This window comes from Arachis hypogaea, chromosome 10 (assembly GCF_003086295.3).
Source record: "Arachis hypogaea cultivar Tifrunner chromosome 10, arahy.Tifrunner.gnm2.J5K5, whole genome shotgun sequence".
NCBI classification, from domain to species: Eukaryota; Viridiplantae; Streptophyta; class Magnoliopsida; order Fabales; family Fabaceae; genus Arachis; species Arachis hypogaea.
The window spans coordinates 23,322,291-23,345,639 of NC_092045.1; the positions used below are offsets into that span (position 1 = coordinate 23,322,291).

The 23,349-nt window shown below is 34.4% G+C and overlaps 1 protein-coding gene across 1 annotated transcript; it reads left to right on the top strand.

Annotated features, from left to right (window-relative positions):
- The first annotated feature begins 1,124 nt into the window (after positions 1-1,124).
- LOC112718210 (uncharacterized) lies at positions 1,125-10,220 on the top strand. Its single transcript, XM_072204131.1, has 6 exons — positions 1,125-1,232; positions 7,814-7,942; positions 8,343-8,463; positions 9,021-9,102; positions 9,359-9,512; positions 10,006-10,220. Exons 1-6 carry the CDS (start codon positions 1,125-1,127, stop codon positions 10,129-10,131), a joined length of 720 nt encoding a protein of 239 aa, XP_072060232.1. The 3' UTR covers positions 10,132-10,220.
- Positions 10,221-23,349: the final 13,129 nt, after the last annotated feature.

The window sequence follows — 23,349 nt, forward strand, 5'->3', positions numbered from 1 at the left end:
TTAATTTCCAAGTTCATATTGCACCTAGAGTAAAGACTAGTACATAGTCTTCTATAAAATAATATAATATGCATAAAATTACATTGTACATGTCCATTGACTAAACTTCATAATAACTCGTTTAAAGATACTTCTCTTTACAGTTTGTACCACTTTAAAATATCCTTTTTTGACCATTTTCTTGATCAGTGATGGACTCCATCTTGATCGACTCTTACAAGTTGGGTCAACCCTAAGGTCATAACCCTTATCATGAGTACCTACACGAAAACAAAAATAACAAATATAGTCATGATTAATTTACATCAATATAAAAACCAATTCTGATCAATCATAAATATAATCCTAGTCAACAAACAAGAACAACAATAATCAAATTACTTGAACTAGACTTATCAATCACATTATCACCTATACCAGACTCATCAACTACATCCTTACTTAAACCATGCTGATCAGCCTTATCCTCATCTGCACGAGTCTCATCAATTGTATCTTCACCTACACAAGTCTTATCAACCATCTCGTCATTCTCCTCTTCATCATCCTCAGACATAGGAATTCATGTTGAGGTTTGGCAACATCCAATCCCCCGACGAACACTCCTAATTGAATCAATAGAAATTATCAACCTAGAGTGCTCAGAATAAGATTGTGGTGGACACCTCGTATCCAAAGATAATCATCCAGGAATAACTTGAGGCATTGGTACCTGTAAGGGATCCTGGGTAGAGAATAAATCATTCACCCATTAAGATGACTCTGAACCTTGAATCCAACCAATAATGTATCTATATTGTTTCATATCTTGTGCCACTATACCTAGTAGTTTTGACAATGAATACTGCGGTAACTATGTCAGTATTTATTCCTTAGGCATGGTGGAGGACTAAAAGTATGGCTGTATGAAAGGTTGGGTGGAAGGTTGTGCATATTCCTGTATGTATTGTGGGTATGGTTGTGAGTATGATGGTATAACAGGTTTGATGAAAGGTTGTACATAATCCTCTGAGTATGGTGGGTATGGATATTGTAGTGGGTATGAATATAGTGGTGGATAGGTTATTGCTGTGATAATAGGTGTATGTATGTTGGGTACGGATATGGTCAGTATGCATATGGCGATGGATATGGTGGTTGTTGTTACTGTGGTGGTTGTTCTTGCTGAGGCAGTTGTTATGTCCGTGGTAGTTAATAGAGTTGTTGTCGTGGTGGTTGCTCTTGCTATAGTGGTTAGTCTTACTCAGCACGCGCGGAGAACCGCAGGTGATCATCGAACTTACCAATGGACCAGTCCATGTATTGTCGAATGGTTGATAATTGTCGACAAGTTGACCTGTCAAGACGCGTACAAAACTATTATTTTCTTAGACCCATCAACACTATGTTATAGAACACTCCAAGTTTTACAGCTTCTCTTGGTGGGTCTTGATAAAAGCCAAACAGTCTTTTAACCTTATCAGTCAGATGCCACTCCACAACCTCAAAGCATATTAGAGGCACAGTTGCACTTTAGAGATCTGCGCTATCATTCATCATAAGTGGAATAAGATAAGGCACAATTCGGTTGGGACTGTATACTTTCCACACAAACTATAAAAACACATCGAATGCTCAATGGTGTAAATATGCAATCATCAATTTAATTCAATATAAGTAAAAGTACAAATGTCAAAATACATACTTCGTCTGGAGAAAGATCATCCAACCTTCTTCTAACGTCAAAGGTTGTCCAATTTTTAGAAAGTACATATGATGCTCATATCAGAAAGTACATACTATATAAAAAATAATTAAATCAACATCTTATGTAAATTTTACTTGCAAGCAAGTAGAAAGATGGCATTCATCAGCAGAGGCCCTATTAGCGACGTTTGTATCCAGGCCCACACAAGGAGCAAAGCCAGAGGACTATCCATATTCTTGCAATCATACCTTGATGCCCAATATAATGAGCGATACATGTGTATAAGGCATGTAGAACCCCAACTAAATTTATTTATCTGAGAAAACTCACAAAGCAATAGCAAATGCTTCCAGTGCACAATGATTCTAGAGTTATCACTAAATAATGTCTACCAAATAGAAATATTTTGTGATATTTCACATAAATTTTCATACTCTGTCAGTCAATCAAATGTTGACGCCCTTTAGGGTGCAGAACCATGATGCTTAATTTTGCTTCCTCGATGGTTGTTTGGCCTAGGAGCAATACCAAATTGGTTCATGCACTCGTTTTCTGACCCACTTGTATTGTGATAAATTAATCTAATCACTGAAAAAACTATGAGCTCAAAGTCTGAAAATCATCGCGACGTCATCCAAAGTAATTGTGCACTCGCCGTGTGAAAGATGAAACGTGTGTGCCTCAGGATGCCACCTTTCAACTAATGCATCTATAGTTGAATTGTGAGACATGGTCCTCCAAAGCTGAGATATATTTTGTCTCTCTCAATTATTTCTCCATCCTGACGTCATATGAGTCTATTTGGTGTAAGTGTCTGTTGTGCAAATTTTTTGAACCTTGAAAACAAAAATCATAATTAATAGTGAATAACTAAAACCAGTTAATAACTACTATTACCAATAAAATAAATTAATACTCATTTTAGTAACAATTATAATTAATAATTACTAAATTACTACAAATTCTAATAGTTGATAATTACTAAGTTAATTATTTATTACTAACTACTATTGTAAACACAAAAATTACTTACATATACAAGATGTCGTTTTTCTTGAACTCTACAATAAAAAACACATAGTAACAATTAATAATAACTATATCACATGTACCAGTGATTAATCTTTTATAATCAATATTTAAAAACATATATTTAAAATTAACAACAGTTCTGTTTTTTCAAACATAACAATTAAAAATTATACTATTTATTAACAAATATTGAAAGTGTTATTTAATAACAAATATTTGATAATAAAACTAAACTATCATGTGCTAATAAACCATAAAATTGTTATTTTTTAATTAAATATTTAAATGAAGAATAATTTATTAAAAATATATCCTAAGCATTAATAATTATTTTATTTTTCTTTTTTTAAATCTAAATAAAACTAAAATTAATAAAAATATATGCTAAAGATTAATAATATTAATTCTTTTTTAATAAATAATTATGATTCAAGACAAAATCCTAAAAATATATACTAAAAATTAATAATAATGCAGTTTTATTATTAAATATTTCAAACAAAAGTAAAATAACTAAAAATATAAATTAATAATAATCAAGGCTAATATCTTTTAATAAATTTTAAACACAAAACCTAATTCACTAAAAAATATGTACTAACAACTATTAAATAAATAATTTTGTTTTTGAAAAAAATTATTTAAAAAAACTAAAATCATTAAAAAATTTGTTCTAATAATTAATTAATAATATACACTAACAATAACTAATTCGCACTAACACTAGCACTACTACTACAGCTACAACAATAAAATCATATTTTTAACTAGTCCTTTTTAATTAACAATTAATTTATTTAGAACTAATCAACAAGAAAATAATATTAAAAATTTATACTTTTTTGTACTACTTTTAGCTTAAAAAATTAAATAACAATAACAAAAAATAAAATAAAATACTCATCTATATATTTTAAGGAGTATTCGAGTGCACCAATCTCCTCTCTGTCACCATTTTGTTTATGCTGGTAGAATTAAGGAGTTGAGAGTGATGTTAGAGAAAATTTGAGAGAATAGAGAACTAACAAGAAGAAAAAATGACGAAGACGGGTTCGATCCTAGCTAAGTTCACGTAAAGGAGGAAGAGAGAGAATGCCATGTGTCACCCATGCAGAATAAAATGTCACTAACATTTTTTAGTTAATGTTGTTGACGTTTTCATTGTGTTAATGGCCGCCTCCCCTAATGGCGTTAAACATGTCGGTTGGCTCGGTTTGATGATATACACCCGTTAAGGCCCAATATTAAAAAAAGAAATTCCAACTTCTAGTCAATTTCTTTTGAGTTTATCTTTAAATCAAACATTTCATTGTCACCACTCTCCTCCACCCATGCTTAACGACAAAACCAAACCAATTTCAATTTGACCTCCATCCAACACCCACCACTTGCCACTACCGCCATCACTGTTACTACCGCCAACCTCAACCGTTATTATCCTTTGACCCACAATCCAACCCCCTCCTCGCCACCATTAACATCATCACCTTTACAACTTATCATCACTGCCTCCAACACCAATCATCCCTCTCACTCCACTGTCATGCACCAACATCATCACTCTCGTTACCTTAACTACAACCAGCTTCAACCCTAATCACTAGTACAATCTCAACTTTTTTCATCACTACTACCAACAATTCTCCATAACCAACAAACAAACATCAATAACAATCATATAATAATCATTGCCGTCAAGAAGAACAACATTCATGATTTTTTTTCAAATAAAGAGAGAAAAACACAAATCGAGCATAGGCGTTGAGGGAGAGAGAGATTAAGAAGGAGGAAGAGAAAAGTGTAGTGTAACTAGGGGTGGAAAAAGGCCAGGTGACCTGTCAAGGGCTTGCAGTCTGGCCTGTTATAAAATAGGCACAGGCACAGGCTCTTTTAAAAGTCTTAATACGTTAATAGGTCAGACCCAAGCTCACTAATTAGTCTTATTTTCTACCTGTGCCTATTAAAATATAATTAAATATATAAATAATTATTTATTATTAACAAAATTATGAGATATTTTAAATTTATTATATTTTGTTATGAATATTTTTCTATATTTTAAATACGTTAAAAGTTTAAAATTTTTATAAATAATATTTTTATTTTTGTAAAAAAAGAAATTATTAGGCCTTTAACAGGCTTCAGGGCAAGTCAGGCTGAATAACAGGTCAGGCCTAATACTTTATAAAATGCCTATAACACAGGTCAGGCTCATGCTAATTAACTATATGACAGATCAGGCCTGCTAAGAGTAAAGTCTGGCCTGACCTGGCCTATTTTCACCCCTAAGTGCAACCAGGAATGGAGAAAGTGGGTGGAGAAAGAAGTATGATTATGGTATTGTTGTTATCGTCAGTAAGAAAGTGAAAGTGATGGTTAAGGTAGGTATTAAAGAGGTGAAGTGAATGGTGGCTGAAAATGTGACGAGGGAAAATGAAGGGTGAGGTAATGTTAAAAAAGAGATGATGATATTGAAGAATGACTTCAAGTGCTGGAGAATAATAGAGAGAAAATGAGAAAGAATTTGTGGAAGGCGATAATAATGGTTATATGAGTGGTAATTTGGAAAAGAAATTGTGTTAACTATTTTGACCATCCAAAAATCGAACAAAAGGATTAAGTATTGAAACTATTTTAAGCTTTTGAGATAAAATTAAATCAAATTAAACATTAAATACATTCTTAAAATTTTTCCAAGACTTTTGATATAAAAAAATATTTTAACAAATTTGGATGAGCATTTAAATATAAACTCTCTATTATAGATATTTTTAAAAAATAAAATATATAACAAAATATTAATGCGTTATAAGTAAAATATAGAAAAAACTTTTTTTTAAGAAAATGACTTGTTATTAGAGATAATAAATAAGTAGTAGGTTATGAATTTTAATTTTTTTTTTGTTTTTCTATCAAAAAATTTATTTAGCTTATTTTTATTTATTTATTTTTAAAAAAAGGTTAATCTAATTAGCAAGTTAATCTTTTAAGTTTGACAATATTAAGGAATGTGAAACCTCTAGTTAGTTATTTAAAAATAAATAATTATTATAGTGCCTAAAAGATGATGCTTAACTTGTTAAAAATATTAAAAATTAATATTTAATTCAAAAATTATAAAAGTAAATAATTTTTAAATATTTAAATTTGTTACAAAAAATAAATTAGACAAAAATTAAACACCAAATAATAAACATCATATAATTATCTTAAAAGTAAGCCAACAAACATTAAAAAATAGTATAAATATAATTCTAATAGAAAAAAAATATAACGACTTGTTAAAAAAATAAAACCTGAAAGGCTAAAACTCTCAGTTTTTGGAGCTTTGGTCTGGATTCATTCTTGACTTTTGTAATGTTTTGGGTAATAGATGGTTTTAAATAGTTGGTATTGCCCCAATTTTTATTGGATTTAAGAAAGATAAAATAAATAATAAAGATACAGTTGTGTTGAATTTATACAGTTGTGTTGAATTTAATTGCTGAGACCCTGTCCCTGATCCAAAAATGAGATCTAAGGCCCAAGTCAATTTCATAGCAAAGTTCTTTATTTTGAGTCTTAATCAATGTCTATGATGTTATGTAAACTGTAAAGATTCTTGGTCTAAAAAGAGAAAACTGTAAAGATCCTAAATCTTATTTTCTACCCACAACCAAGAAATTTAAAATGAACCTTTTTTCAAATTAATAATGGATTTTTATATAGCAACGGTAAACTATTAAATGGAGTTTCGATCCGCGACGAATTATTCTTCGGCCTGTTAAATTGTGGAATACCATGGGTAACCAATAAAAAAAAAATAGTTACACTATGGGTCAAGTTACTAAACATGGGCATTTTTCAAATTAACTTTTGACCTCTTTTTATAGTTTAAGCCAACCAAAACTTATTTGTGATTTTGATTCCGAAATAGGCAAAACACTCTTGCACACACAGCACATCATAAGAACACATCTTCCTCCTTATTACTCTTCTAACCGCGCATCTAATAACTATAATAACTACCAATTTATTGGAACAACACAAAAAAAGAACAAAAGTTCACGATGCATGCTCTACCTAACTATCGATTGATCCATTGACCAATCAATCATAATTGATTTGATTTGATTTAATTTAATTTGATTCGATTCGATGGGCGAGTGGACTACTAAAGCAGAGGATTTGTATGCATGGAGGGTGATGTTAAACTGGTTGGACTTCTTCTTCCAAATGTTTTATGGGATAATTGAAGGAGTCTTTGCCCAATACTCATTACTCTCTTTCTCCCCTTCTCATCATCATTGTCATATGCCTCATCCTCCCAACACCATTCACCAGACATCTCTTCGTTTCACAAACCATCGTAGCCATTATCATCATGTCTCTCTGCCTCTTCAAAGGCTTACGGTAAATATTTGTTTAGGATCATACAATAGTACATAGATAATTTTAATGAAAAGTGCATGTTATTCTTTTTACAAAGAAAAGTAAAATACCATGCACAATGCATATTCTTTTACAATTTAGTTATAATCTTCACCCATTTTTTGTGATAATTATACTATGTACTAAAGAAATTGTCATTTGTTTATATCATCATCACTTATGCGGTGTTTTTTGTCTATTGAAATATAGACATGACTCAAAATATAGTATTTTTGTTTTCAAATGATGGACTTGCCTCAATGCTTTTGTTTTGTTTCCTTTCAACTTTTTTGAAGCCAAAAGAAATCTTATATGCCCACCAAAATTCAGCCATCAATTTAGTCACTATATATTTGTATATATAAATATATGTGTATTTAACTAATTTTGTTTTGTATATACAAGTATTCTTTTTGGAAATTTTGATGGGTTTATCAAATTTTATTGTACACCATCTATCTGACCAACTTAAGACTAAAAATTTTGAACTCATATAACCATATAACCAATGAAAATCTCTTAATAAAAAATATATTGAGACCAAACTCAAAAGAAAAAAGAGTATATCTACCTATATATACAAATTAAGGAGCCAACATATGAATTATTTCACAAATTCTTGTTAATTTCATGTTTTTATTGAACATTTTGAATGATGTCACCAAATGCATTATATTATTGCAGGTAGTGCTTGACTTGGATGAAACATTAGTATGCGCATATGAGAGGTCAAGTTTGTCACCTGAAATACGTACTAAAGCAATTAAGGCTGGTTTGAATTGTTTTGATCTGGAATGTATATGTTCCGAAAAGGTGTGTTACTTAATTATCATAGAAAAAGTATAGGTAACTAATAACATTCTTGAACAATGTGTGAACAATGTGAATTAATAGGGTTAAAAGAGTAAATTTAATGAGTAGCATTAAATTAGGGTGTAGTGTACTTGTATTTAATTGGTGGTTGTTCATGTTGTTTAAGATAATCATTGTCCCCTAGCACTCCCCATTATAATAAATATTACGTAGATTTTTTTCGGTTATCTATGTCTGTTTTACATGTTTTCTCAAAATAGACGTAGATAATAAAAAAACTTAATAATATTACTGTCTAGATATTTGTATTTGATTTCTTCGCCTAGATTTAAAGTATTTCTTTTATAATTATGTATTGATATGGAAGGTTTTTATTTTCCCTTTTTTTTGTTTTGGCAAGGAAGTGGAAGGAAAATCAATAATTAGTTATGTTACGGTGTTTGAGCGCCCTGGGCTAAAAGAATTCTTAAGGCAATTGAGTGAATTTGCTGACATGGTGCTATTTACTGCTGGTCTTGAAGGTTTGCTTCAAAGAGTACCAATTTTCTCAACTTATCTATCTTTGCTTTTATTTCAATTCTTTAATTTTTTGTTTTTTAATTCATAATTTTCTATCAAATTATCAATGCTCAGTTGTTCACATACGTTAAGGAGAAACACTAATAATAAAATGAAACCAGTTAATAACGTTACAAAAATATGGTGTTGTGAAATAAAAATGTTATGTATACATTAAAAAATAAGTTGTTAAATTAGTTATCGTATATTTATAAATAAATATTTAAATATTTTTAATATATATTGTATATCTCAACATATATTTTATATGAATGGCTAATTTTAAAATTGATTTTTTATATACACATGACAATTTTAAAAAATATGCAAGAACTTGAAATTTTACTTTGCTACTTTAAATATAAAATGTCTATTTCAAACAAGTTTCACTTTTTAAGAATTTGTAAAGAGAATGCAATCAAAACTTAACAAGTTATAATCACATTTTCGTAACATAATAAAAGTTATGCCAATTATGTACCAAACTTTATTTTAAATACCTGTATAAATTTCTGTGTAGGTTATGCTAGTCCAGTTACTGATAGAATAGACAAAGAAAATCGATTCCGTTTACGACTTTATCGCTCCTCAACTACCAACACGTAAGTAATTATTTCTTGAAGATATTTTTGTTAATTAAATTCAACGAAGTTAGTCTAAAATAACAAAAATCAATTATGCTTAGTATTATTACAATTCTTATTATCTAACTTAATTGAACTTAAGTCATATTAGATGTATAAAATTACTCATTTTAATTAAAATGTTTGTTGAATTCAAATATCAATCACTCTAAAATTCAATTAACATGTTTCAATTTGCTATCGGAAGCCATTATGTAAATACTGCTTATTACAGGGAATATAAGGAACACGTGAAAGATCTTAGCAGCATAACAAATGATCTATGCCGCATTGTTATTGTAGACAACAATCCTTTTAGCTTTTTGTTGCAACCAGAAAATGGAATTCCATGCATCTCATTTTCTATTGGGAAACCGCATGACACACAAGTAAATACATTTTTTTTATGTTTTCATTCTTTTTTTATATTTTGCATATAAAAAACATGAACTACTGACAAATAAATCTCTAATCTTTTATCTCAAAAATAATTAAGTCTCTTATCAAATTCAATCATAAATAAGTCTTTGATTTTTGTAAATGATAAATACATAGGTCTCTCCGTATTGAATTCAAATCTTTGTTAAAAAAACTTACATGTTTCCGGATTACAAAAATTAGGAATTTACTTTATATTTTAATTTGACGAGGAGTTTATTTATCTTTGTGCTAAAAATTCAGAAATTTATTTATCTTTTTTTCTTTAAAAAGAACACATACACACTATAACAGAGATGAAGAAGAAATGAAACAATAAAAGTAATAGATTCTGCTTTCTATTTTCACAATATGTATAAATTTTGAAAAATTAAAATACAAATGAAGCCATTGTTCTTTAATTTCTTACCATCTTTTCCTGTCTTTATTTTTGCATGATCACAGCTTGTAGATGTGATTCTTCCACTTCTCAAGTACCTATCTTACCAAAAAGATGTTAGAGATGTGCTCCGTGAAAAGTATAAGATGCCTGAATGGTTTCAACAACAAGGAATTCTAACTTACAGTTGAGTTTATAGGCTTTTTTAGTTACCAATCTGTCACTTTTTTTCAAAATTTATTATCAAAACATCACCCTTTTTATAACTAATTGTCCAGATGCTACCTTTTTATTATAATGACAAATGATTTGTTATTTCATTTTTTATTATGATTGTTTACAGTAATATACAAAAGGTGGTGTTTAATAATTAGTTTAAAAAGAATGACATTTTGATAATAAATTAAAAAAAAAAGACACATTAGTAACAAAGTCGAGTTTACAAGACTGAAATTGCTTGCAGTCTCTTCATTATTTTTCTCTGTAAATTCTCTGTTTATTGACAAGTTAGATTTTTCTTTTTCTTTTTGTATTTATAGAGTTTGGTATGATTTTAATGAAGAAAGAATATAGCTTTGTGAATATGAAACAGAAAAAAAAAAATGATTTGATATTGATCTAAATGTATCTTGCTTAGAAATAGAATAACAAAATTCATTACCATTAACATAATTTCTCTAACTTAATACCTAACTTTGCCTCTTATAACTGGATTTTGTTCTTTTGCTCACTATTATCTCTATCATGTATGTCACCAACAATTTGTTTCTAGATTTTCTAGATGTTTTAAATAAATTCAATTCAAATCCTTCTTTTGTAGTCTCTCATACTGTTATATTTTTGTAAAACATTAACTTCACACATTTTCCATAATTTCTTCAATGTGTTGTTTAAAACTAAGAAAAAGTATAAGTAGACAATGAAAATACTAAATAATCTGAACAATGGATATATCGGATGTTTAATTCACTAGGTGTGCACATGGTTATCATAATATTAAGATTTAGGTAGATAATTTGAGGGTGTAGTGTATTTTAATTTTATTGGGCCAATTTTAGAGCTTATTGTTCATATTGTTCACAAAAACTATTGTCTACCTAGCACAGTTCACTAACTAATAACTAAATATTTCCTTGCTAACCAAATTTTGTTAGCAAGGGACCAATGCTATGTTATAAGTTTTAGAATTCTAAATTAAAGAAAGAACGATACATTGGCTAAAAAGATTGTTAACACAATCATGTTAAGCCACCAATTAGTTACTAAATAGGATGTACATTTAATGTTCACAAAAAAATTAATTATTCTACTATAAAAATATTTAATTATTATTTGATATCAAATTTGATTATTCTACTATATTAGATTTAGTTATGCTAGTGGTTGATTATTTTGTTGAAAAAAATATGTGAAATAACATATTTAAATATATACAAGTACATTATGACTAATTTAGTGGTTAAATTTTATCATTTACAAAATATTTTTGTTAGTCGCATGAATAAATATACCGTTAGAAGGTTTTTACTTTGTAGTCTCTGTCACTAGCATCAAATTATTATGTATCACCTAGTAATTAATCATGTTGTACACAAAGTAGTAATTAGTCCATATTCAATGAGATGTAATCTCTAAAATTAATATTTTGACAATAATAGATTTTTAAGTATGTGTTTCAACTCAAGATTGTGAGTTCAAGTTGATTAGGGTATCTTCTTTTTTTGCTATGGAAATTTTGTTGTATAGTTTGTCTTTTTAAAAATGATATGCTTGACTTCTAGATTGAAAGAGTTATACATCGGTCATCGAACAAAAGAGAGTATTGATATTAGCAAAAGATACTCCGACACTTAAGTTAGTGTTTGAAGTATTCTCTTTTAAATTAATAGGTTGAATTTAAGAATATACCTCGTTACTCCTTTTTAGTTCATTTTATAAACTAAATGAAAATATGATCGTTTATCCGTTTCGATCATGCTCTATAGAGAATAAAGTCTCATTACTGTTTTTCATCATTTATTACTTATCCATTTCAATATCCAAATTATAACGGATAGATCATAGCCCCAAACTTGATTTTTGCATATCTTTTGAGTAAAGCAGGTTGAGCTTAATAAATTGGATTATAACTCAGTTGTTAAAGGATGGAGCGCCCAAGATTAACATGATTTATGAAAAGCAAAGTTTTTAGAAAAAGACAAATAATATTTAAATATAATTTTTGAAAGCAAATTGAAAATACTTTCATTTATGACTTACTTTACCTTTACAAATACTTATGAATTTTAAATCGTTTATCTAGTGTGATAAAAGTAGTTTCTTGTTTATGATTATAGAAGTGAACAATTACCATTATTAATTATTTAAATAAAAGAAAACTAACAGGAAGTTAAAATTTATGATATATTTACTATGTGTTGTATTGGAAAGTCATTTTTCTGCAAGTAAAAAGGAATTGAGGAGAAGATGAGTAAGAGAAATTAGTAATCACTTCTCTAGTTTTGCATTTTTCTTTTTTTTTGGTCTTATAGCTATCTGCAAAAATTCACCATGAAAAGAAAAGTCACTGTTAAGGTAAGAGAGTATAGATGCAATAGATAAGTCACGAGGTGTGAGGTCCAGTTAGAAAGGAAAAATAGAGTTGTTTTCATGTGACCGAGATGAATGAGTGTTTCACAAAAGAAATGATTTTGGGTTTTTGTTTTAACTATCAATCGCGTTACTCAGGAACCTAGAGTAAAATTTTTGTTTAAAGAGTTTGAATGTGCAGTTTTAAAACAATTAAATTGTGTGTCGTTGCAATTGCATCCAAATGGGTGAGCATTTCTAAAAAGTTTTAAGGTTTTGGTGGAGGTTTTGGAGATAGAACCTTCTATTACGGTCTTCTTTTCGCTATTCAGGCGAAGGGGTTTGAAAAGGTGTGTGGGTGAACCTAATAGTAGTCCAAGTTAGATAGTGTTTGGTTTATAGAAATCATCATTTAAAAATTTTAAAGAAATCTTTTTAAAAGTCAGATCAGTAGAGGAGGAGTATCTATTTTATATGGACGAAAATATTGTTGAAAAATTCCCTTTGTATTGGTGTTCTAAACCTTAACAAATCTTGGGACTGGAGGTGATCAGTGAGCTAGATGAAAAAGTGTTGGAGTTTTTGGTCGAACAAAATTTCATCCAAAAAATTGATACCAATAACAAAACTTCTTTGTTGGGAAGAGAATAAGGGTGTTTGGTGCGCGAAATTGTGAACTATACTTTTTCACAACCCTCATAATCCCCGGTAATGGCTCCAAGAACTTGGTGGCTCAATACCATGGCATTACACAACTTCGCACAACTAACCAGCAAGTGCACTGGGTCGTCCAAGTAATAAACCTTACGCGAGTAAGGGTCGATCCCACGGAGATTGTTAGTATTGAAGCAAGCTATGGTCATCTTGTAAATCTTAGTCAGGCAAACTCAAATGTATATGGTGATGAACGAAAATAACATAAAAGATAAAGATAGTGATACTTATGTAATTCATTGGTAGGAACTTCAGATAAGCGTATGAAGATGCCTTCCCTTCCGTCTCTCTGCTTTCCTACAGTCTTCATCCAATTCTTCTTACTCCTTTCCATGGCAAGCTCGTGTAGGGTCTCACTGTTGTCAGCAGCTACCTCCCATCCTCGCAGTGAAAGCTAATGCACACACTCTGTCACAGTGCTGCCAATCACCGGTGTGGTTCCCTCCCCTACTGGAATAGAATCCAGTGATTCTTTTGCGTCTGTCACTAACGCCCAGTAAGTTACAGGTTTGAAGCACGTCACAGTCATTCAGTCATTGAATCCTACTCAGAATACCACAGACAAGGTTAGACCTTCCGGATTCTCTTGAATGCTGCCATCAATTCTTGCCTATACCACGAAGATTCTGACTTCACGGAATGGCTGGCTCGTTTGTCAGGCGATCAACCATGCATCGTGCAATCAGGAATCCAAGAGATATTCACTAGAGCCTCGAATGCTAGTAGAACAAGAGTGGTTGTCAGTCACTTTGTTCATGGGTGAGAATGGTGATGGGCGTCAATCATCACCTCCATCAAGTTGAAGAACAAGTGATATCTTAGATAAAGAACAAGCGGAATTGAATGGAAGAACAATAGTAATTGCATTAATACTCGAGGTACAGCAGAGCTCCACACCTTAATCTATGGTGTGTAGAAACTCCACCGTTGAAAATACATAAGCATAAGGTCTAGGCATGGCCGAATGGCCAGCCTCCCAATGATCTAAGATCTAAAGTGATCAAAAGATATAAAGATCCAAAGACTTCTAATACAATAGTCAAAGGTCCTACTTATAGAAAACTAGTAACCTAAGGTGTACAGAAATGAGTAAATGACATAAAAATCCACTTCCGGGCCCACTTGGTGTGTGCTTGGGCTGAGCAATGAAGCAAATTTCGTGCAGAGACTCCTCTTGGAGTTAAACGCCAGCTTTAGTGCCAGTTTGGGCGTTTAACTCCCATTTGGGTGCCAGTTCCAGCGTTTAACGCTGGGATTTCCTGAGGTGACTTTGAACGCCGGTTTGGGCCATCAAATCTTGGGCAAAGTATGGACTATCATATATTGCTGGAAAGCCCAGGATGTCTACTTTCCAAAGCCGTTGAGAGCGCGCCAATTGGGCTTCTGTAGCTCCAGAAAATCCACTTCGAGTGCAGGGAGGTCAGAATCCAACAGCATCTGCAGTCCTTTTTGGTCTCAGAATCAGATTTTTGCTCAGGTCCCTCAATTTCAGCCAGAAAATACCTGAAATCACAGAAAAACACACAAACTCATAGTAAAGTCCAGAAAAGTGAATTTTAACTAAAAACTAATAAAAATATACCAAAAACTAACTATATCATATCAAAAACATACTAAAAACAATGCCAAAAAGTATACAAATTATCCGCTCATCACAACACCAAACTTAAATTGTTGCTTGTCCCCAAGCAACTGAAAATCAAATAAGATAAAAAGAAGAGAATATGCAATGAATTCCAAAAACATCTATGAAGATCAGTATTAATTAGATGAGTGGGGCTTTTAACTTTTTGCCTCTGAACAGTTTTGGCATCTCACTCTCTCCTTTGAAATTCAGAATGATTGGCTTCTTTAGGAACTCAGAATCCAGACAGTGTTAATGATTCTCCTAGTAAAGTATGATGTTCTTGAACATATCTACTTATTGAGTCTTGGCTGTGGCCCAAAGCACTCTGTCTTCCAGTATTACCACCGGATACATACATGCCACAGACACATAATTGGGTGAACCTTTTCAGATTGTGACTCAGCTTTGCTAAAGTCCCCAATTAGAGGTGTCCAGGGTTCTTAAGCACACTCTTATTTGCCTTGGATCACAACTCTTATTTCTCTATTTCTTTTCGTTTTCTTTCTCTTTTTTTTTCTTTTTTTTTTTCGATTTTTCTCTTTTTTTTTTTTTGAATAGCTTTTTCTTGCTTCAAGAATCATTTTTATGATTTTTCAGATCCTCAGTAACATGTCTCCTTCATCATTCTTTCAAGAGCCAACATTCATGAACCACAAATTCAAGATACACATGCACTGTTTAAGCATACATTCAGAGAACAAAATTATTGCCACCACATCAAAAAAAAATAATTAAACTGTTATAAAATTCAAAATTCATGCACTTCTTTTTCTTTTTCAATTAAGCACATTTTTATTCAAGAAAGGTGATGGATTCATAGGACATTCATAACTTTAAGGCATAGACACTAAGACACTAATGATCACAAGACACAAACATGGATAAACATAAGCATAAAATTCGAAAAACAGAAGAATAAATAACAAGGAAATCAAGGAACGGGTCCACCTTAGTGATGGCGGCTCTTCCTTGCTCTTGAAGATCCTATGGAGTGCTTGAGCTCCTCAATGTCTCTTCCTTGTCTTTGTTGCTCCTCCCTCATGATTCTTTGATCCTCTCTAATCTCATGAAGGATGATGGAGTGTTCTTGGTGCTCCACCCTTAGTTGTCCCATGTTGGAACTCAACTCTCCTAGGGAGGTGTTTAGTTGCTCCCAATAGTTTTGTGGAGGAAAATTCATCCCTTGAGGAATCTCAGGGATCTCATGATGAGTGGGATCTCTTGTGTACTCCATCCTTTTCTTGGTGATGGGTTTGTCCTCATCAATGGGGATGTCTCCCTCTATGTCAACTCCAACTGAATAACAGAGGTGACAAATGAGATGAGGAAAGGCTAACCTTGCCACAGTGGAGGTCTTGTCCGCCACTTTATAGAGTTCTTGGGCTATAACCTCATGAACCTCTATTTCTTCTCCAATCATGATGCTATGGATCATGATAGCCCGGTCTATGGTAACTTCGGACCGGTTGCTAGTGGGAATGATTGAGCGTTGTATGAACTCTAACCATCCTCTAGCCACGGGCTTGAGGTCATGCCTTCTCAATTGGACCGGCTTTCCCCTTGAATCTTGCTTCCATTGTGCGCCCTCTTCACATATGACTGTGAGGACTTGGTCCAACCTTTGATCAAAGTTGACCCTTCTAGTGTAAGGATGTTCATCTCCTTGCATCATAGGCAAGTTGAACGCTACCCTCACACTCTCCGGACTAAAATCCAAGTATTTCCCCCGAACCATAGTGAGATAATTCTTTGGATTCGGGTTCACACTTTGGTCATGGTTCTTGGTGATCCATGCATTGGCATAGAACTCTTGAACCATCAAGATTCCGACTTGTTGAATGGGGTTGGTAAGAACTTCCCAACCTCTTCTTCGGATCTCATGTCGGATCTCCGGATATTCACCCTTTTTGAGTGAAAAAGGGACCTCGGGGATCACCTTCTTCAAGGCCACAACTTCATAGAAGTGGACTTGATGCACCCTTGAGAGGAATCTATCCATCTCCCATGACTCGGAGGTAGAAGCCTTTGCCTTCCCTTTCCTCTTTCTAGAGGTTTCTCCGGCCTTGGATGCCATAATGGTTATGGAAAAACGAAAAAGCAACGCTTTTACCACACCAAACTTAAAATGTTTGCTCGTCCTCGAGCAAAAGAAGAAAGAAAAGAGTAGAAGAAGAAGAAATGAGGAAGAGGGAGATGGTTGTGTATTCGGCCAAAGAGGGGGAGAAGTGGTGTTTAGGTTGTGTGAAAATGAAGGGTTGAAGAGGGGTATATATAGGAGAGAGGGGGGTGAATGGTTCGGCCATTATGGGTGGGTTTGGGAGGGAAAGTGGTTTGAATTTGAAGGGTGAGGTTGGTGGGGATTTATGAAGGATGGATGTGAGTGGTGAAGAGATAGATGGGATTTGATAGGTGAAGGGTTTTTTTGGGGAAGAGGTGTTGAGGTGATTGGTGAATGGGGGAAGAAGAGAGAGAGTGATGGTAGGGTCCTGTGGGGTCCACAGATCCTGTAGTGTCAAGGAAAAGGCATCCCTGCACCAAATGGCATCAAAATCCACGTTTTGAGCCATTTCTGGCGTTAAACGCCGGGCTGGTGCCCATTCCTGGCGTTTAACGCCAGGTTCTTGCCCTTTACTGGCGTTTAACGCCAGTCTGGTGCCCCTTTCTGGCGTTAAACGCCCAGATGGGTGCCAGACTGGGCGTTAAACGCCCAACTGCTAGGCTGACTGGCGTTTGAACGCCAGCAGCATCTTCCTCCAGGGTGTGCTGTTTTTCTTCCTGTTTTTCATTCTGTTTTTGCTTTTTTCATTGTTTTTGTGACTTCTTATGATCATCAACCTACAAAAAAGATAAAATAACAAAAGAAAATAATTAATTATAAAACATTGGGTTGCCTCCCAACAAGCGCTTCTTTAGTGTCACTAGCTTGACAGAGGACTCTCATGGAGCCTCAGAAATGCTCAGAACCGTGTTGGAACCTCCCAACACCAAACTTAGAGTTTGAATGTGGGGGTTCAACACCAAACTTAGAGTTTGGTTGTGGCCTCCCAACACCAAACTTAGAGTTTGACTGTGGGGGCTCAGTTTGGCTCTGTTTTGAGAGAAGCTCTTCATGCTTCCTCTCCATGATGACAGAGGGATATCCTTGGGCCTTAAACACCAAGGATTCTTCATTCACTTGAATGATCAACTCTTCTCTATCATCATCAATCACAGCCTTTGCTGTGGCTAGGAAGGGTCTGCCAAGGATGATGGATTCATCCATGCACTTCCCAGTCTCTAGGACTATGAAATCAACAGGGATGTAATGGTCTTCAATCTTCACCAAAACATCCGCTACAAGTCCATAAGCTTGTTTTCTTGAGTTGTCTGCCATCTCTAGTGAGATTTTTGCAGCTTGCACCTCAAAGATCCCTAATTTCTCTATTACAGAGAGGGGCATGAGGTTCACACTTGACCCTAAGTCACACAAGGCCTTCTTGAAGGTCATGGTGCCTATGGTACAAGGTATAGAAAACTTCCCAGGGTCCTGCCTCTTTTGAGGCAATTGCTGCCTAGACAAGTTATCCAGTTCTTTGGTGAGCAAAGGGGGTTCATCCTCCCAAGTCTCATTTCCAAATAACTTGTCATTTAGCTTCATGATTGCTCCAAGGTATTTAGCAACTTGCTCTTCAGTGACATACTCATCCTCTTCAGAAGAAGAATACTCGTCAGAGCTCATGAATGGCAGAAGTAAGTCCAATGGAATCTCTATGGGCTCATCTTGAGCCTCAGATTCCCAAGGTTCCTCATTGGGGAACTCATTGGGGGTCAGTGGACATCCAGTGAGGTCTTCCTCAGTGGCGTTCACTACCTCTTCTTCCTCCCAGAATTCGGCCATGTTGATGGCCTTGCACTCTCCTTTTGGATTTTCTTCTGTATTGCTTGGAAGAGTACTTGGAGGGAGTTCAGTAATTTTCTTGCTCAGCTGACCCACTTGTCCTTCCAGATTTCTGATGGAGGACCTAGTTTCAGTCATGAAACTTTGAGTGGTTTTGATCAGATCAGAGACCATAGTTGCTAAGTCAGAGGTATTCTGCTTAGAACTCTCTGTCTGTTGCTGAGAAGATGATGGAAAAGGCTTGCTATTGCTAAACCTGTTTCTTCCACCATTATTATTGTTGAAACCTTGTTGAGGTCTCTGTTGATCCTTCCATGAAAGATTTGGATGATTTCTCCATGAAGGATTGTAGGTGTTTCCATAGGGTTCTCCCATGTAATTCACCTCTTCTATTGAAGGGTTCTCAGGATCATAAGCTTCTTCCTCAGATGAAGCTTCCTTAGTACTGCTTGGTGCATTTTGCATCCCAGACAGACTTTGAGAAATCATATTGACTTGTTGAGTCAATATTTTATTCTGAGCCAATATGGCATTCAGAGTGTCAATCTCAAGAACTCCTTTCTTCTGACTAGTCCCATTGTTCACAGGATTCCTTTCAGAAGTGTACATGAATTGGTTATTTGCAACCATTTCAATCAGTTCTTGAGCTTCAGTAGGCGTCTTCTTCAAATGAAGAGATCCTCCAGAAGAGCTATCCAAAGACATCTTGGACAGTTCAGAGAGACCATCATAGAAAATACCTATGATGCTCCATTCAGAAAGCATATCAGTGGGACACTTTCTGATCAATTGTTTGTATCTTTCCTAAGCTTCATAGAGGGATTCTCCTTCCTTCTGTCTGAAGGTTTGGACTTCCACTCTAAGCTTACTCAATTTTTGAGGTGGAAAGAACTTTGCCAAGAAGGCATTGACTAGCTTTTCCCAAGAGTCCAGGCTTTCTTTAGGTTGAGAGTCCAACCATGTCCTAGCTCTGTCTCTTACAGCAAAAGGGAATAGCATCAGTCTGTAGACCTCAGGGTCAACCCCATTAGTCTTGACTGTGTCACAGATTTGCAAGAACTCAGCTAAAAACTGATGAGGATCTTCCATTGGAAGTCCATGGAACTTGCAATTCTGTTGCATTAGAGAAACTAATTGAGGCTTAAGCTCAAAGTTGTTTGCTCCAATGGCAGGGATAGAGATGCTTCTCCCATAGAAGTCGGGAGTAGGTGCAGTAAAGTCACCCAGCACCTTCCTTGCATTGTTGGTATTGTTGTTGTTTTCGGCTGCCATGTGTTCTTCTTCCTTGAAGAATTCGGTCAGGTGCTCTAAAGAGAGTTGTGCTTTGGCTTTTCTTAGCTTTCTCTTCAAGGTCCTTTCAGGTTCAAGATCAACCTCAACAAGAATGCCTTTGTCCTTGCTCCTGCTCATAAGATAGAGAAGGAAACAAGAAAATATGGAATCCTCTATGTCACAGTATAGAGATTCCTTTAGGTGTCAGAGGAAAAGAAGAGTAGAAGACAGAAGTGGAAAATTCGAACTTAACAAAGAAGATAGAGTTCGAATTTTGCCTTAAGGGATAGTGTTAGTCCATAAATTGAAGGATGTGAGAAGGAGGGAAGTGATTTTCGAAAATTAAGTGGGAAATTTGAAAACATTTTTGAAAAACATCACTTAATTTTCGAAAATGAAAATGGAAATGGAAAAGAAATCAAGTGATTTTTGAAAAAGATTTTGAAATTAGAAATCAAAAAGATTTGATTGAAAACTATTTTGAAAAAGATGTGGTTAAGAAGATATGATTGGTTTTAAAAAGATGTGATTGAGAAGGTATGATTTGAAAACAATTTTAAAAGATATGATTTGAAAACAATTTGAAAAGATATGATTTTAAAAATTAATGACTTGCCTAACAAGAAAAGATATGAATCAAACATAAAACCTTCCTCAACAGAAAAGGCAAAAAATGTTCAATCAAATCATTAATTGTTAATAAGTATTTTTGAAAAAGGAAAGAAATTGATTTTGAAAAAGATTTGATTGAAAATTGATTTGAAAAAGATTTGATTTTGAAAAGATTTTGAAAACTTAGAAAAAATCTGATTTGAAAACAAAATCTTCCTCCCCTAGCCATCCTGGCGTTAAACGCCCAGAATGGTATCCATTCTGGCGTTTAACGCCCAAAATGCTACCCTTTTGGGCGTTAAACGCCCAACCAGGTACCCTGGCTGGCGTTTAAACGCCAGTCTGTCCTTCTTCACTGGGCGTTTTGAACGCCCAGCTTTTTCTGTGCAATTCCTCTGCTGTATGTTCTGAATCTTCAATTCTCTGTATTATTGACTTGAAAAGACACAAATTAAAAATATTTTTGGATTTTTAATAATAAGGACAAACCAAAATGCAACAAGAATCAAATGACAATGCATGCAAGACACCAAACTTAGCAGTTTGTATACTACTGACACTAACAAAACGAAAATGCATATGAGACACACAAAACACTCAAGTCAATAGAATTCAAAGATCAGAATAAGGAAATCATCAAGAACAACTTGAAGATCAATGAGGACACATGCATGAATGCAATAAGAACAGAAACATGCAATTGACACTAAACTTAGGATGAGACTCTAGACTCAAAAAAGAAATATTTTTGGATTTTTCGAAAATTATGTAGAAAAAGAAAATAAAGGTATCAAAATTCTTAATGAGAATTCCAGGAATCATGCAATGTTAGTCTAAAGCTTTAGTCTAAAGAAATTAGACATGGCCGGCCAAGCTTCAGCAGGACATTGCATTCAAGAGCTAAATTGATGAAGATCAATCAGCTTTGGTGATGATAAGAACATCACCTTGAAACACTAGAATTCATTCTTAAGAGCTCTGAAAAAAAAAATACCTAATCTAAGCAACAAGATGAACCGTCAGTTGTCCAGCCTAAACAATCCCGGGCAATAACACCAAAAACTTGATGTTGTTGCCGGATCTTGGCACTGATGTTACCAAAAGCTTGCTCAAAACTTGAACAATCCCCGGCAACGGCGCCAAAAACTTGGTGCGCGAAATTGTGAACTATACTTTTTCACAACCCTCATAATCCCCGGTAATGGCTCCAAGAACTTGGTGGCTCAATACCATGGCATTACACAACTTCGCACAACTAACCAGCAAGTGCACTGGGTCGTCCAAGTAATAAACCTTACGCGAGTAAGGGTCGATCCCACGGAGATTGTTAGTATTGAAGCAAGCTATGGTCATCTTGTAAATCTTAGTCAGGCAAACTCAAATGTATATGGTGATGAACGAAAATAACATAAAAGATAAAGATAGTGATACTTATGTAATTCATTGGTAGGAACTTCAGATAAGCGTATGAAGATGCCTTCCCTTCCGTCTCTCTGCTTTCCTACAGTCTTCATCCAATTCTTCTTACTTCTTTCCATGGCAAGCTCGTGTAGGGTCTCACTGTTGTCAGCAGCTACCTCCCATCCTCGCAGTGAAAGCTAATGCACACACTCTGTCACAGTGCTGCCAATCACCGGTGTGGTTCCCTCCCCTACTGGAATAGAATCCAGTGATTCTTTTGCGTCTGTCACTAACGCCCAGTAAGTTACAGGTTTGAAGCACGTCACAGTCATTCAGTCATTGAATCCTACTCAGAATACCACAGACAAGGTTAGACCTTCCGGATTCTCTTGAATGCTGCCATCAATTCTTGCCTATACCACGAAGATTCTGACTTCACGGAATGGCTGGCTCGTTTGTCAGGCGATCAACCATGCATCGTGCAATCAGGAATCCAAGAGATATTCACTAGAGCCTCGAATGCTAGTAGAACAAGAGTGGTTGTCAGTCACTTTGTTCATGGGTGAGAATGGTGATGGGCGTCAATCATCACCTCCATCAAGTTGAAGAACAAGTGATATCTTAGATAAAGAACAAGCGGAATTGAATGGAAGAACAATAGTAATTGCATTAATACTCGAGGTACAGCAGAGCTCCACACCTTAATCTATGGTGTGTAGAAACTCCACCGTTGAAAATACATAAGCATAAGGTCTAGGCATGGCCGAATGGCCAGCCTCCCAATGATCTAAGATCTAAAGTGATCAAAAGATATAAAGATCCAAAGACTTCTAATACAATAGTCAAAGGTCCTACTTATAGAAAACTAGTAACCTAAGGTGTATAGAAATGAGTAAATGACATAAAAATCCACTTCCGGGCCCACTTGGTGTGTGCTTGGGCTGAGCAATGAAGCAAATTTCGTGCAGAGACTCCTCTTGGAGTTAAACGCCAGCTTTAGTGCCAGTTTGGGCGTTTAACTCCCATTTGGGTGCCAGTTCCAGCGTTTAACGCTGGGATTTCCTGAGGTGACTTTGAACGCCGGTTTGGGCCATCAAATCTTGGGCAAAGTATGGACTATCATATATTGCTGGAAAGCCCAGGATGTCTACTTTCCAAAGCCGTTGAGAGCGCGCCAATTGGGCTTCTGTAGCTCCAGAAAATCCACTTCGAGTGCAGGGAGGTCAGAATCCAACAGCATCTGCAGTCCTTTTTGGTCTCAGAATCAGATTTTTGCTCAGGTCCCTCAATTTCAGCCAGAAAATACCTGAAATCACAGAAAAACACACAAACTCATAG

Coding starts and splice junctions, on each gene's coding strand:
- LOC112718210 (XM_072204131.1), top strand. CDS start 1,125: ATGGATATGGTGGTTGTTGTTACTGTGGTGGTTGTTCTTGCTGAGGCA. Junction 1,233..7,813: donor TGGTTGCTCTTGCTATAGTG/GTTAGTCTTACT, acceptor ATATTATTGCAG/GTAGTGCTTGACTTGGATGA. Junction 7,943..8,342: donor AATGTATATGTTCCGAAAAG/GTGTGTTACTTA, acceptor TGTTTTGGCAAG/GAAGTGGAAGGAAAATCAAT.